The sequence below is a fragment of the Coregonus lavaretus genome, assembly GCF_964263955.1.
Source record: "Coregonus lavaretus genome assembly, chromosome: 16".
Taxonomy (NCBI): Eukaryota; Metazoa; Chordata; class Actinopteri; order Salmoniformes; family Salmonidae; genus Coregonus; species Coregonus lavaretus.
Genome location: NC_140003.1, coordinates 41125863 through 41142131, shown reverse-complemented (window position 1 = coordinate 41142131; position 16269 = coordinate 41125863). Strand labels below are relative to the sequence as shown.

The following is a 16269-nucleotide window of genomic DNA, read 5'->3' as shown; positions in this document are numbered from 1 at the left end:
AGCAGCACTCTGTAGGGTAGCACCATGGTGTAGCCAGAGGACAGCTAGTTTCCATCCTCCTCTGGGTACATTGACTTCAATACAAAACCTAGGCGGCTCATGGTTCTCACCCCCTTCCATAGACTTACACAGTAAGTATGGCAACTTCCGGAGAACGTCCTCCAACCTATCAGAGCTCTTGCAGCATGAACTGACATGTTGTCCACCCAATCAAAGGATCAGAGAATGAATCTGGTACTGAGAGCATAAGCTAAAGCTAGCTAGCACTGCAGTGCAGTGCATAAAATGTGGTCAGTATTTGACTCAGAGAGAGAAAGACAAAAGTTGAACAGTTTTTAACTAATTCATTTCTTCCAAAATTAAGAAGTGAAAGAGAGAGCTATATATTTTTTTACTCTCACTTTCACTTGGGAACTCTTCCAAGTCAAGGTTTTATAAATGTATTGCCACCGGTGTAACTGCTAAACTGCTTTCTAACTGTACACTGTACTGCAAGATTGTAGCGGGTTTACTAACGCGCTAGTATGTTGACTATGATGTGACAATGATGTAGGCTGTGTGTAGCTGTTAGCGGTCATGATATGAAGGTTTGGCTTGGAACGTTTTTTTTTGCCTGGTCACAGACAGCTGATGTGTTGTGCACTGAAGTCCACAAGCGAAGGGAAAAGGTGAGAGGAGAAGAGTGTATATATAATTCCTTCTCGTAACTATCTACTCAAAGTGATCATGCTGTTTTTATGTGGCTTCTATGAAAGTGAACTCTTTGCGTGTGATAAGGGGTGTATTCATTCTGCCGATTCTGTTGAAAAACTTTTCTTAAACGCAAGCAAGCGGAAAAAAACGAGGATAAACATACCTGAATTTATCCAATAGAAACTCTCATTTGCAACTGTTGGACTAATGATTACTCCCTAGATCAGCTAGATGCAGGCAATAGTGTGCAAGGCGGTATTGAATGTGTCACTGTCTGTCACCTTGATTACTCAGAATTCTCTCGAACTGTGCACCTACGTTGTAAACTTTCATTCATAGGCTAGGTTGTAGCAACCTCATGATGGGTACAGGGAAAATTTGAGTATCATGTAGTAGCCTAAACCTATCGATGTTACATTGAGCTGGGTGAATGGAATATGAACGACAGTCATCCAATATGCTGTAATAAAAATAAGGCCATGCTCATTGAAAAATTGAAAATCCTCCCTCATCTTAAACGGTACCAACCGCCACTGGTTAAAACTAAAGGCGGATTTACCAAACTTTGTGTGAAAAGGTAGCACTTTGAACATTATATTTAGACAAGGAAAAACTAAAAGTGTGCACTCTGCATAAAGGGTACAGGGTAAAGATTGAAGGCATAAGTCTCCTGTTGAAGCAGGTGTAGGTATTACAGTATTGCTGCTGTCTCTGGGCCCTATCAGTCCTTGGTTGAGTCTGTACAGTGGCGCTTTTCTCCTCTCTCGCTCTTTCTCTTTTTATGTGTGTGTGTGTGGTGGAGTGTGGCAGATTCTCTCACCTGTCTGCTTCTGTCTAGTCCTCCAGGGGGACTCATCTGCCAGGCCCACACTTCACAGGACAATACACACACACACACACACACACACACACAAATAATTTACTCCTGCAGGGCCAACACTTTACAGAGCAATCCCTCCTCTCTCCTATTTCACATACACTCTTGTTACACACACAGAGAAACACACACACACACACACACTGTATAACTTACCACTGCACGGCTTCTATCATACCTAATTCACACACTGCATACAACACACATACACTTAACACATACCAGTGGTGGGAAAAGTATCCAATTGTAATACTTGAGTAAAAGTAAAGATACCTTAATAGAAAATGACTCAAGTAAAAGTATAAGTCCCCCAATAAAATACTACTTGAGGAAAAGTCTAAAAGTACAGTGCCTTGAAAAAGTATTCATCCCCCTTGGCGTTTTTCCTATTTTGTTGCATAACAACCTGTAATTTAAATGGATTTTTATTTGGATTTCATGTTATGGACATACACAAAATAGTCCAAATTGGTGAAGTGAAATGAAAAAAATAACTTGTTTCAAAAAAATTAATAATGGAAAAGTGGTGCGTGCATATGTATTCACCCCCTTTGCTATGAAGCCCCTAAATAAGATCTGGTGCAACCAATTACCTTCAGAAGTGACATAATTAGTTAAATAAAGTCCACCTGTGTGTAATCTAAGTGTCACATGATCTGTCACATGATCTCAGTATATATACATCTGTTCTGAAAGGCCCCACAGTCTGCAACACCACTAAGCGAGGGGCACCACCAAGCAAGTGGCACCATGAAGACCAAGGAGCTCTCCAAACAGGTCAGGGACAAAGTTGTGGAGAAGTACAGATCAGGGTTGGGTTATAAACAAATATCTGAAACTTTGAACATCCCACGGAGCACCATTAAATCCATTATTAAAACATTTTAAGAATATGGCACCACAACAAACCTGCCAAGAGAGGGCCGCCCACCAAAACTCACAGACCAGGCAAGGAGGGCATTAATCAGAGAGGCAACAAAGAGACCAAAGATAACCCTGAAGGAGCTGCAAAGCTCCACAGCGGAGATTGGAGTATCTGTCCATAGGACCACTTTTAAGCCATACACTCCACAGAGCTGGGCTTTACGGAAGTGTGGCCAGAAAAAAGCCATTGCTTGAAGAAAAGAATAAGCAAACACGTTTGGTGTTCGCCAAAAGGCATGTGGGAGACTCCCCAAACATATGGAAGAAGGTACTCTGATCAGATGAGACTAAAATTGAGCTTTTTGGCCGTCAAGGAAAACGCTATGTCTGACGCAAACCCAACACCTTTCATCACTCCGAGAACACCATCCCCACAGTGAAGCATGGTGGTGGCAGCATCATGCTGTGGGGATGTTTTTCATCAGCAGGGACTGGAAAACTGGTCAGAATTGTAGGAATGATGGATGGCGCTAAATACAGGGAAATTCTTGAGGGAAACCTTTCAGTCTTCCAGAGATTTGAGACTGGGACGGAGGTTCACCTTCCAGCATGACAATGACCCTAAGCATACTGCTAAAGCAACACTTGAGTGGTTTAAGGGGAAACATTTACATGTCTTGGAATGGCCTAGTCAAAGCCCAGACCTCAATCCAATTGAGAATCTGTGGTATGACTTAAAGATTGCTGTACACCAGCGGAACCCATCCAACTTGAAGGAGCTGGAGCAGTTTTGCCTTGAAGAATGGGCAAAATCCTAGTGGCTAGATGTGCCAAGCTTATAGAGACATACCCCAAGAGACTTGCAGCAGTAATTGCTGCAAAAGGTGGCTCTACGAAGTATTAACTTTGGGGGGTTGAATAGTTATGCACGCTTAAGTTTTCAGTTTTTTTGTCTTATTTCTTGTTTGTTTCACAATAAAAACAATATTTTGCATCTTCAAAGTGGTAGGCATGTTGTGTAAATCAAATGATACAACCCCCCCCAAAAATCCATTTTAATTTCAGGTTGTAAGGCAACAAAATAGGAAAAATGCCAAGGGGGGTGAATACTTTCGCAAGCCACTGTATTTGATTCAAATTTTACTTAAGTATCAAAAGTAAATGTAATTGCTAAAATATACTTAAATATCAAAAGTAAAAGTATAAATCAGTTCAAATTCCTTATATTAAGCAAACCAGGCGGCAACATTTTATTTTTTTATTGTATTTACAGATAACCAGGGGCACACTCCAACCCTCAGACATAATTTACAAACGACAGCATGTGTGTTTAGTGAGACCGCCAGATCAGAGGCAGTAGCATTAAAAATATACATATCAAGTTGCACATTACTTCTCCCTCTCCCTCATAAATATACAAGGTGCTCTTTGAATGAATTGGGAGTGAAAAAACAGCACCACATGGTAAAAGTTCTGGACTCATTTCTCCTGGTCAATTTAATGAATGTTGTTGAATGAGGTGATGAAAATGGTCAATGTAAAAAATAAAACAACTTTACAGAGCACTTCCCTGACTCCAGTTCACCGAGAATGACTCTTTCCATGGCCCCTCACCCTTATGACACACAGTCTCCTCCAACCTCACACCATTTGGATTGGCTCTGGTGGTGGCCCCGCTGGATGATTGGCTGCTGGGCTTCTGTGGGTGGAGCCTAAGCAGTAACATGACATGCCTGTGGAAGGTCTTGTCCAACAAGAAGTACATCACTGGGTCGGCAGAACACCGCAGCACGGTGAGACAAAGCAGTAAGTTCTTGACCTGAGACAAAAATCAACATACTGTTACGAAGTTAGACGGCTATAAACTCTACATCATGTAATATACCTCAGACTGATAAAACTTAACTCCACAAAACATGATTTGCTTCTGGAAGTGCTCTTGAGCCAAAATGAATGGAAAAATATTGCCTATAGTAAACCTATAGTATATTGTCTATTGATAATGGTAAACTGCTGCACCTTTTAATTTAAAGGATATATTAAAGTGTTGTTGACCTCAACGATGGCAGAGAGAGGATGGCAGGGCCCCCTGGTGGTGGTGGTGGCTGGGTCAGCTTGGTGCTGGACAATGGAGACAAAGATGGACTTGAAGATGTGGTAAGGCAACATGCACACTATCAGAACCACCTGGAGTTGAGGAGGAGGAGGAATAGAGGAGAGGAGGAAAGGTTGAGATGAGAAGTTAAAGTCGTTTAGATATAAAGCGACTAGCTGTCTAGCGAATAGCATCTGTGAGTCTTAGTCTATCAGTAAGAAAACATTCAAAATAGACAGAAGAACGAATCCCCACCTGGATCACCACGATGTTCCGGAACACTCTTCCCAGCAGCTTCTGGGAGCCGTTGACAGCGGCACTCCGACGCGACCTCCATATATGCCTCGCCACCGCCATGTACGACGTCAGCACCAGCAGGAAACACATGAAGAAGATCACAATGGCCACCACCATCGCCCCCCTCGACAGGCTTCCCCCCATCTCCATTGCCACACTGTAACACACCCTCCCCCCCTTCTCCTCACCCCGTCCTCCTCTCCCTCCATTCTCACCACCTCCACCCACCTTCGTCTCCCTCACTGAATAGTAAACTGTCACGGGTACTATGGCCACCACCACCATTATCCAGACCCCGGCGCACACGGCCTTGGCGAACCTCACCCGTCTCAGCCTGGTGAAGAAGGCAAGGGGTAGCAGGGTGGTGCAAGTGCTGGGGCGGCTGGCATGGGTGTGCTGGATGAGGGTGGCGAAGCGGCTGAGAGCCACCCAGGTCAAGATGAAGATGCTGATGTAGATGTTGATCTGCTGAATGGGTGTGACCCCATGGAGGACCAGCTGGCACAGGGGGCTCCACACCAGCCAAGCTGGACCCTAGGAAGGAATTGACAAGGATTTTTTTTTTTACTGTTCTTATTTATCTTTACGTGTCTTACGACATATGTGACCCATCCCTTGATTGGTAGATCATGTGACCCCTCCCTTCATTGGTAGATCATGTGACACATCCCTTACTCAGGATTGGTAGATAATTTAAAACAATTATAAATCTGCCACACAAAACATGACTTTTAAGACTTAAATTCTTTATTATTATTATTTACAAGGCCTTTATAGAGGCTTCATAAATCATATATAGGCCTTTATAGATGATTCATATATCATATATAGGCCTTTATAGATGCTTAATAAATCATATATAGGCCTTTATAGAGACTTCATAAATCATTCATAATAGTCCAGGCGAAATGTGCCAAATTTGAAGTGATACGTTCACTTTTTCATAAAAGCATGAAACTTGGTATCCTTGTACAGTTTGGGGCCCTGAACATTTTCAGATATGGAGGCAAATGGCCGTGGTGGCCATTTTCCTTTCTGCCACAACCAAATAATGTATTTTGCGTCATAACTTCTGAACCAAACACGATAACACAGTAAATGTGATGTTACTCCTATGTTTTGATGGTCAAGGATTACAATGATGCCATGCACAACATCAAAAACAAGGCCTGGCGGCCGTGGCGGCCATTTTGCTATTCCGCCATAACCGGACAATGTATTTTCTGTCATATCTGCTGAACCAAACATGATAACACAGAGAAGGTGATGTCTACACCTATGTTTTGATGGTCAGGATTACAAATGAGCTGTCTACAAGACAAATAGTTCTGGTTATTATATAATTGTGGACCGCCATTGGGAAGAAATCCAATGAAATCACAGTTTCTGACAACATACACAATAGAATATTATGTCTGTGGCATACAGAACCATACAGTTGTCTGCTGCTGCCATATAATATAATATGCCATTTAGCAGACGCTTTTATCCAAAGCGACTTACAGTCATGTGTGCATACATTATTATTTTTTTGTGTATGGGTGGTCCCGGGGATCGAACCCACTACCTTGGCGTTACAAGCGCCGTGCTCTACCAGCCCCTGGTTGTGAATGTGGACATTGTAAATTCATGGAACACAAGAAGGGCCTTTGATTTGTCTGGACCCAGGGAGTTGGTGATTTCATGGGCATGTATGTGCAGTGCATTCAGAAAATATTCACACCTCTTGACTTTTTCCAGATTTTGTTGTGTTACAGCCTGAATTTAAAATTGATTAAATTGAGTTTTTTCACTGGCCTACACACAATACCACATAATGTCAAAGTGGAATTATGTTTTTCTAAATGTTTACAAATTAATTAAAATTGAAAATCTGAAATGTCTTGAGTCAATAAGTATTAAACCCCTTTTGTTATGGCAAGCCTTAATAACTTCAAGAGTAAAAAAGATTGCTTAACAAGTCGCATAATAAGTTGCATGGACTTAGTGCAGTTTAAAAAAACAATTTTTCTTACTACCTCATCTTTGTACCCCACACATAGAATTATCTGTAAGGTCCCTCAGTCGAGCAGTGAATTTCAAACACAGATTCAACCCCAAAGACCAAGGAGGTTTTCCAATGCCTCGCAAAGAAGGGCAACTATTGGTGGATGGGTAAAAAAAAAAAAAAAAGCAGACACTGAATATCCCTTTGAGCATGGTCAAGTTATTAATTAAGCACAACAAGACAGTCGTGAAGAGGGCACGACAAAACCTATTCCCCCTAAGGAGACTGAAAAGATTTGGCATGGGTCCTCAGATCCTCAAAAGGTTCTACAGCTGCACCATCGAGAGCATCCTGACTGGTTGTATCACTGCCTAGTATGGCAACTGCTCGGCCTCCAACCGCAAGGCACAACAGAGGGTAGAGTGTACGGACAGTACATCACTGGGGCCAAGCTTCCTGCCATCCAGGACCTCTATACCAGGCGGTGTCAGAGGAAGGCCCTAAAAATTGTCAAAGGCTCCAGCCACCCTAGTCATAGACTGTTCTCTCTGCTACCGCACGGCAAGCGGTACCGGAGTGCCAAGTCTAGGTCCAAGAGGCTTCTAAACAGCTTCTACCCCCAAGCCATAAGACTCCTGAACATCTAATCAAATGGCTACCCAGACTATTTGCATTGCCCATTCGGCGCATGTGACAAATATAATTTGATTTTGGATGGTGTATCAATACACCCAGTCACTACAAAGATACAGGCGTCCTTCCTAACTCAGTTGCCGGAGAGGAAGGAAACCGCTCAGGGATTTCACCATGAGGTCAATGGTGACTTTAAAACAGGTACAGAGTTTAATGGTTGTGATAGGAGACAATTTAGGATGGATCAACAACATTGTAGTTACTCCACAATACTAACCTAATTGACAGAGTGAAAAGAAGGAAGCCTGTACAGAATAAAAATATTCCAAAACATGCATCCTGTTTGCAACAAGGAACTAAAGTAATACTGCAAAAAATGTGGCAAAACAATTAACTTTTTGTCCTGAATGCAAAGTGTTATGTTTGGGGCAAATACAATATAACACATTTCTGAGTACCATTCTCCATATTTTCAAGCATAGTTGTGGCTGCATCACGTTATGGGTATGCTTATAATTGTAAAGGACGGTGGAGTTTTTCAGGATAAAAAATTAACGTAATGGCAAAATCCTAGAGGAAAACTTGGTTTAGTCTGCTTTCCAACAGACACTGGGAAACAAATTCACCTTTCAGCAGGACAATACCTAAAACACAAGGCCAAATATACACTGGAGTTGCTTACCAAGACGACACTGAATGTTCCTGAGTGGCTTATTTACAGTTTTGACTTAAATCGGCTTGATAATCTATGGCAAGACTTGCAATGATCAGCATCCAACTTGACAGAGCTTAAAGGATTGTTAAATGAATAATGGGCAAATATTGTACAATCCAGGTGTGCAAACCCAGAAAGACTTACAGCTGTAATCGCTGCCAAAGGTGATTCTAACATATATTGACTCAGGGGGTTGAATACTTATCTAATCAAGATATATTAGTGTTTTAAAAATGTTCAAATGTTTCTTCCACTTTAACATTAAAGTATTTTGTGTAGATCGTTGACAAACAAATGACAATTAAATCCATTTTAATCCCACTTTGTAACACAACAACATCATTGTAATCCTTGACCATCAAAACATAGGGGTAGACATCACCTTTTCTGGAATATCATGTTTGGTTTAGGAGATATGACGCAAAATAACATTCTTTGGTTATGGCGGAATTCAAACTTGCCGCCACGGTTTTTCCGATGCCTCCATTTCTGAAAATGTTCAGGGCCCCAAACATTACAAGTGAACCAAGTTTCACGATTTTATGAAAAAGTTTACATAATTTTCACATAACACCTGGATTATAAGAAAATATCATGCTTTACAAAAAGGGTGGCAAATACCAAATTTGGGCAAGATGCAGTACCAATCCAAATGTCAGTTACCTGTGAGTAGTAAGCAGCCAGGAAGGGGGTGGTGAGGGAGAGGCACAGGTTGGACAGGCCCAGGTGGGACAGGTAGACATGGGTGGAGGTCTGGGTGGGGATACGCCTCAAGAACACCCAGAGAGAGAGAGCGTTGCCCGGGAGACCCGTAAGGAAGAGGAGGGTGTAGAGGGAGGGGAGGACGAAGCGGGTGATGAAGGAGGGGCAGAGGGGAGAGATGGAGGAGGCATTGAGGTAGGAGGTGTTGGACACAGGTGGAAAGGGTTGGGATGTGTTCTCCATTGATCTGTCAGGCTAACAGAGAAAGAAAGGAGCAAGGAGAAAGAGAGTCATTTTCAGTGGTTTAGACATTAATCCCAAACTGTATATAAAACAGTGGTCGTGTCCGAATACCCACACTACAGTACTACATACTTAAACTGCATAGTATGTACTCATCGTCGCATACTATTTATGATGTAATGTTTAGTAAAAGGTATGCAGTATGCCACCGCCATAACGCGCTACTTTGCTACGGCTTTGTATATATAACTGGCTAGCTAGGTTAAATATGATGTTGTCGCTCAACAACAGCAAGCTTATCGGGGTATCCAGCTAACTTCAAGTCCTACTAAAGCACGTAGCTATCATAAGCTACGGTATTTAGCTAAAGTAAAGGCACGGCAGGCTGCAAATAACGATCCGTTTTCAAAGATGCAAGATTAAATAGTCGTGATCATTTTAAGGACAGCAAAACATGACTTACATTTGAACACTGTAGGAGACTCTTTGCTCGTCTTCTTTGCCATCTTCAATTCGGTTTTTTGTTTACTTTCAGAGGACTATCAAATCTCGAAGCCCTCACTTTCAGAGGACTATCAAATCTCAAAGCCCTCACTTTCAGAGGGCTATCAAATCTCGAAACCCTCCTTTTATCCGGTTTGAATGCATTGTGATTGTGAAATTCCCAAAAAGTGTACAATTTATTTATACTACATGAGAAGCCGAAATGAGTATGACATTCGGCCATTTAATGCCTACAAAATTTTCGAAATGTCACATACTAATTTTTGCGTACTCAAACGGCCTACTATTTAGGACGCTAGTATTAAAAGTCCTTTAAATGCTTAACATGCTCTCAGGCCTTAGATAGATTTGCGCATCTGTTCTATAAACTTTATCAGACACTGAACGTTTTGTGGTGAACAGAACAATACCTTTGTTGTCAGTATTTCATCAGTAGGAAATAGGAACTGTTCAGACGGGAACTTACTTCAATGGAAATAATGTCTGCTGACTGTTTGCTGATCCATAATGTGGTCTTTACTAACAGCTATTGTCTTACTGATACAATAACTGGTACACTGTTTATAGCCATATTTGTTATCTAGCTCCTGTGCTACATTTGTATGTAATTGCGCAAAGCTGACGCTTGCTAGAATTACATTCAGTTACTGTATTGCATTTCCACCAAACAAAACCATAACATGGTTATTTGTTTAATTTATAAATCTATTCACATTGTGTGTGTTCATTTCTTTATTCTGTAATTACTGTATACTAATTCAGCAATGGCCCTCATATCATGTCAGAAGTATCAAAAAGTGTAAATCAAATGTATCTTTTTGAGAATTGTTATAAATGGCCAAAAGCACTATAATTTGATTATAGTGATAATGATTGTTTGTCCTTTTTTTGTTAAACTTAAAACAGCAACAAAGTATTCAACCAGTAAAACTCTTAATTAACCTCCGTTGCAAAATACTAGTGTAGAAAACGAGGATAATTTCCTGCTTTCTGTCAACGCACAGCAATTTTCACACAAAATGTTTTTTTATAAAGAAAGAAATCTAGTTTTCACAAAGATGAATACTTACAGTACAGAGATCAATTATGTCTGTTTATGAGGTAGTTAGTTGTATGATATGTGTATGTGTAGCATCTAATATCCTTTTTGTCCCCTCAGCTTTTGACGGGGGAAGTGTGTGAGGAAGAGAACAGAAAGCAAGAGGGGTGTGTGTGTGTGTGTGTGTGTGTGTGTGTGTGTGTGTGTGTGAGATGTGGGTTGGTTCATGATGTGAGTTGTTTTCATATGTCTGGGTGAGAGATGGTCACAGGAAGACTAAAGGGAAACACATTGTCTTGGTTGAGCCCCTTACAGGCTGAACGCTCACCCACTGATGTCTGCTGGGAAACACTCATGTAGCTGAAGAGAAAATACATCCAAATGAAGTATATTGTGGTTGAGTTGAAAATAGATTTATTGGTAGATCATTTACATTTACATTTTAGTCATTTAGCAGACGCTCTTATCCAGAGCGACTTACAGGAGCAATTAGGGTTAAGTGCCTTGCTCAAGGGCACATTAACGTCATTTAGCAGACGCTCTTAGCCAGAGCGACTCACAAATTGGTGCGTTCACCCTATAGCCAGTGGGATAACCACTTTACAATTTGGGGCGGGGCGGGGGGGGTTAGAAGGAATACTTTATCCTATCCCAGGTATTCCTTAAAGAGGTGGGGTTTCAAATGTCTCCGGAAGGTGGTGAGTGACTCCGCTGTCCTGGCGTCGTGAGGGAGCTTGTTCCACCATTGGGGTGCCAGAGCAGCGAACAGTTTTGACTGGGCTGAGCGGGAGCTATGCTTCCGCAGAGGAAGGGGAGCCAGCAGGCCAGAGGTGGATGAACGCAATGCCCTCGTTTGGGTGTAGGGACTGATCAGAGCCTGAAGGTACAGAGGTGCCGTTCCCCTCACTGCTCCATAGGCAAGCACCATGGTCTTGTAGCGGATGCGAGCTTCAACTGGAAGCCAGTGGAGTGTGCGGAGGAGGGGGGTGACGTGAGAGAACTTGGGAAGGTTGAACACCAGACGGGCTGCGGCATTCTGGATGAGTTGTAGGGGTTTAATGGCACAGGCAGGGAGGCCAGCCAACAGCGAGTTGCAGTAGTCCAGACGGGAGATGACAAGTGCCTGGATTAGGACCTGTGCCGCTTCCTGTGTAAGGCAGGGTCGTACTCTCCGAATGTTGTAGAGCATGAACCTGCAGGAGCGGGTCACCGCCTTGATGTTGGCGGAGAACGACAGGGTGTTGTCCAGGGTCACGCCTAGGCTCTTCGCACTCTGGGAGGAGGACACAGCGGAGTTGTCAACCGTGATGGCGAGATCATGGAACGGGCAGTCCTTCCCCGGGAGGAAGAGCAGCTCCGTCTTGCCAGGGTTCAGCTTGAGGTGGTGATCCGTCATCCATACTGATATGTCTGCCAGACATGCAGAGATGCGATTCGCCACCTGGTTATCAGAAGGGGGAAAGGAGAAGATTAGTTGTGTATCGTCAGCGTAGCAATGATAGGAAAGGCCATGTGAGGATATGACAGAGCCAAGTGACTTGGTGTATAGGGAGAAAAGGAGAGGGCCTAGAACTGAGCCCTGGGGGACACCAGTGGTGAGAGCACGTGGTGCGGAGACAGCTTCTCGCCACGCCACTTGGTAGGAGCGACCGGTCAGGTAGGACGCAATCCAGGAGTGAGCCGCGCCGGAGATGCCCAGCTCGGAGAGGGTGGAGAGGAGGATCTGATGGTTCACAGTATCAAAGGCAGCAGACAGGTCTAGAAGGACAAGAGCAGAGGAGAGAGAGTTAGCTTTAGCAGTGCGGAGAGTCTCCGTGACACAGAGAAGAGCAGTCTCAGTTGAATGACCAGTCCTGAAACCTGATTGGTTTGGATCAAGAAGGTCATTCTGAGAGAGATAGCAAGAGAGTTGGCTAAAGACGGCACGCTCAATAGTTTTGGAAAGAAAAGAAAGAAGGGATACTGGTCTGTAGTTGTTGACATCAGTGGGGTCGAGTGTTGGTTTTTTGAGAAGGGGAGCAACTCTCGCTCTCTTGAAGACGGAAGGGACATGGCCAGCGGTCAAGGATGAGTTGATCAGCGAGGTGAGGTAGGGGAGAAGGTCACCGGAGATGGTCTGGAGAAGGGAGGAGGGGATGGGGTCAAGCGGGCAGGTTGTTGGGCGGCCTGCAGTCACAAGTCGCAAGATTTTATCTGGAGAGAGAGGGGAGAAAGAAGTCAAAGCGTAGGGCAGTGTGAGGGGGGGGGGGGGGATTCAGGAGGGAGGAAAATGTGGCAAAGAGCTTCCTAGGGTTAGAGGCAGATGCTTGGAATTTAGAGTGGTAGAAGGTGGCCTTAGCAGCAGAAACAGATGAAGAAAATGTAGAGAGGAGGGAGTGAAAAGATGCCAGGTCGGCAGGGAGTTTAGTTTTCTTCCATTTCCGCTCCGCTGCCCGGAGCTCTGTTCTGTGAGCTCGCAATGAGTCATCAAGCCACGGAGCTGGAGGGGAGGACCGAGCCGGCCGGGAGGATAGGGGACACAGAGAGTCAAAGGATGCAGAAAGGGAGGAGAGGAGGGTTGAGGAGGCAGAATCAGGAGATTGGAGGGAGAAGGATTGAGCAGAGGGAAGAGATGATAGGATGGAAGAGGAGAGAGTAGTGGGAGAGAGAGAGCGAAGGTTGCGGCGGCGCATTACCATCTGTGTAGGGGCAGAGTGAGTAGTGTGGGAGGAGAGCGAGAGAGAAAAGGATACAAAGTAGTGGTCGGAGACATGGAGGGGAGTTGCAGTGAGATTAGTAGAGGAGCAGCATCTAGTGAAGATGAGGTCAAGCGTATTGCCTGCCTTGTGAGTAGGGGGGGACGGTGAGAGGGTGAGGTCAAAAGAGGAGAGGAGTGGAAAGAAGGAGGCAGAGAGAAATGAGTCAAATGTGGACATAGGGAGGTTGAAATCCCCCAAAACTGTGAGGGGTGAGCCATCCTCAGGGAAGGAACTTATCAAGGCGTCAAGCTCATTGATGAACTCTCCAAGGGAACCTGGAGGGCGATAGATGACAAGGATATTAAGCTTAAATGGGCTAGTGACTGTGACAGCATGGAATTCAAATGAGGAGATAGACAGATGGGTTAGGGGAAAAATTGAGAATGTCCACTTGGGAGAGATGAGGATTCCTGTACCACCACCCCTCTGACCAGATGCTCTCGGGGTATGCGAGAACACATGGTCAGACGAGGAGAGAGCAGTAGGAGTAGCAGTGTTTTCAGTGGTGATCCATGTTTCCGTCAGCGCCAGGAAGTCGAGGGACTGGAGGTTGGCATAGGCTGGGATGAAGTCAGCTTTGTTGGCAGCAGAACGGCAGTTCCAGAGGCTGCCTGCGACCTGGAACTCCACGTGGGTGGTGCGTGCAGGGACCACCAGGTTAGAGAGGCAGCAGCCACGCGGTGTGGTGCGTTTGTGTAGCCTGTGCAGAGAGGAGAGAACAGGGATAGGCAGAGGCATAGTTGACAGGCTGTAGCAAATGGCTACAAAAATGCAGAGGAGATCGGAATGAAATGAGCTAAGCATCTGGGAGCGGAGAGAGCAGGGCCTCCCTCACCAAAAACTTCTACCTCAGAAACTAAAATTGTTTCACTGAACCACCCGAACAAAAACTCTCCCAACTTCCGCCTTTAGAAATCAGAATTGTTGTGAACCACAGCGGTTCAATGTTTAAAGGAATAGACTCAACCCACTTTATTCAGCTAGCCAACTATGACACCATAGCTAACTAGCAAGCTAGCATCCAATAACAATAACACACCGTTTAGCACCAACACTTGGTCACAACAAACCACCAATAGTGTGATAGCACACTAAACAGATCATTCGTGTCTGTGTCAAGTTCCTTTCATGACGCAGCAATGATTAGACGTTGGCTAGCTAGGACAAGTATATTGTATTTAGCTACTACCGTACAGTTAGCTGGTCGTGTTGGGTAGCTAGCAATGGCCACTGTGTTGACTTTGTTTGAAGAACGGCTAGCTAGCTAGCTTCGTGCTACACCCGGCACACAATGGCTATTGTGTTGACTCTGACTCTGTTCGAAAAAACGGCTAGGTAGCTCGCTTCGTGCTACAGCCGGCACTGCCAAGACACAGTAACTACACACAACAACCCACGATGCCTAGCTATGACGCCGTAGCTAACTTGCAAGCTAGCATCCATTAACACACAATTTAGCATCAATACTTGGTTACAACAACTGCCAAGAGTGTGTTAGCACACTAAACAGATAATTCAAGTCCGTGTCTAGTTCCTTTCATAACGCATAACGCAGCAAAAAATTAAACGTTGGCTAGCAGCACATTAACATTGGAACCAGCTCTCCAGCGTTGCTAATCGTTACCAGTAGCTACCCGCTAGCTAGCTAGCCTCGTGCTTCGATACTAACCTACAATTACCTACGGAAACCTACAATAACAACATTACTAACCTATAATAAATACAATACCTAACTACGGCTAACTACCTACCTACGATCTAATACATGGTTAAGCAAAAAATTAAACGTTGGCTAGCACTACATTAACATTGGAACCAGCTCTCCAGCGTTGCTAATCGTTACCAGTAGCTACCCGCTAGCTAGCTAGCCTCGTGCTTCGATACTAACCTACAATTACCTACGGAAACCTACAATAACAACATTACTAACCTATAATAAATACAATACCTAACTACAGCTAACTACCTACCTACGATCTAATACATGGTTAAGCTTTACTCAACACCATATGAGAAGCTTACCTCCTGCTTACCTCCAGCTAGAGAAAAACACGACCTCTCCCGACAACCGCATTAAACATTAAGATAAACAACAACAACAACGACGACGAAAATTAACCGTTTCGGATGTTTTTGACGACAAGCATTCAATGCTAGCATACGATTGCACAGCATTCTACGATAACCGGAAGTTTACATCCACCTTCTCTCTCGCCAGGTTGTTCCATGATCAGTGTTACATTCTAATGTGGTTTGTGTGACATGACAGCTATTATCAGAGTGTACTGTATCAGGGAGAGGCAGTACTGAGAGAGCAGAGGAGAAGTTGTTGTCCACAGTATCTTACAGTCGCCCACAGGAGCGGCTGTCTGTCTGTGTGTCTGTCTGTGTGTGTGTCTGTGTGTTTGTCTGTCTGTGTGTGTCTGTCTGTCTGTCTGTCTGTCTGTCTGTCTGTCTGTCTGTCTGTCTGTCTGTCTGTGCGTCTTACTGCTGTCCTCTGCAGCAGGGCCAGACGGAGTAAGGGATGTAAAACTCAGCTCAGCGCTGCGATGGTTATGGTTGCATTATTCACCTTCCATCGTGTTCTCACCTTCTCACAGTCGCCCCCGTGTGGTGAGAGCATCGTCACTGCATGCTGGACATGGTAGGGCAGGAAGCACGCCACAAACACCACAACCACAGCTAAGATCTTCCTACGTACCCTCAGAGTACGACCCGACGCCCCCTGCCTCTCTCCTGGCTCTGAACACACCCCCAAGTTTACACCCCATCTGTTCTCCCCTAAACTAACCCCACACCCCTCTTCCACCCCCACACTCACGCCCCGCCCCTCCATTACACCCTCCTTCACTGGTGTGTGTGGGTTTGTGCCAGGCTCCCCT

General features: G+C 44.3%; 2 protein-coding genes across 2 annotated transcripts in view; one reads left to right on the top strand and one right to left on the bottom strand.

Moving 5' to 3' along the window:
- LOC311143846 (peripheral plasma membrane protein CASK-like) overlaps positions 1–16269 on the top strand; it is a 211880-nt gene that overhangs the window by 116384 nt on the left and 79227 nt on the right. The gene's annotated exons all lie outside the window — the stretch shown is intronic.
- gpr82 (G protein-coupled receptor 82) lies at positions 3990–10757 on the bottom strand (the record flags this gene model as incomplete). Its single annotated transcript, XM_084179216.1, has 5 exons — positions 10681–10757; positions 8825–9118; positions 4785–5360; positions 4490–4621; positions 3990–4253 (listed from the first exon to the last, which is right to left on the bottom strand). The coding sequence occupies exons 2-5, from the start codon at positions 9104–9106 to the stop codon at positions 3990–3992; spliced, it is 1254 nt and encodes a 417-aa protein (XP_084035342.1). The 5' UTR covers positions 9107–9118; positions 10681–10757.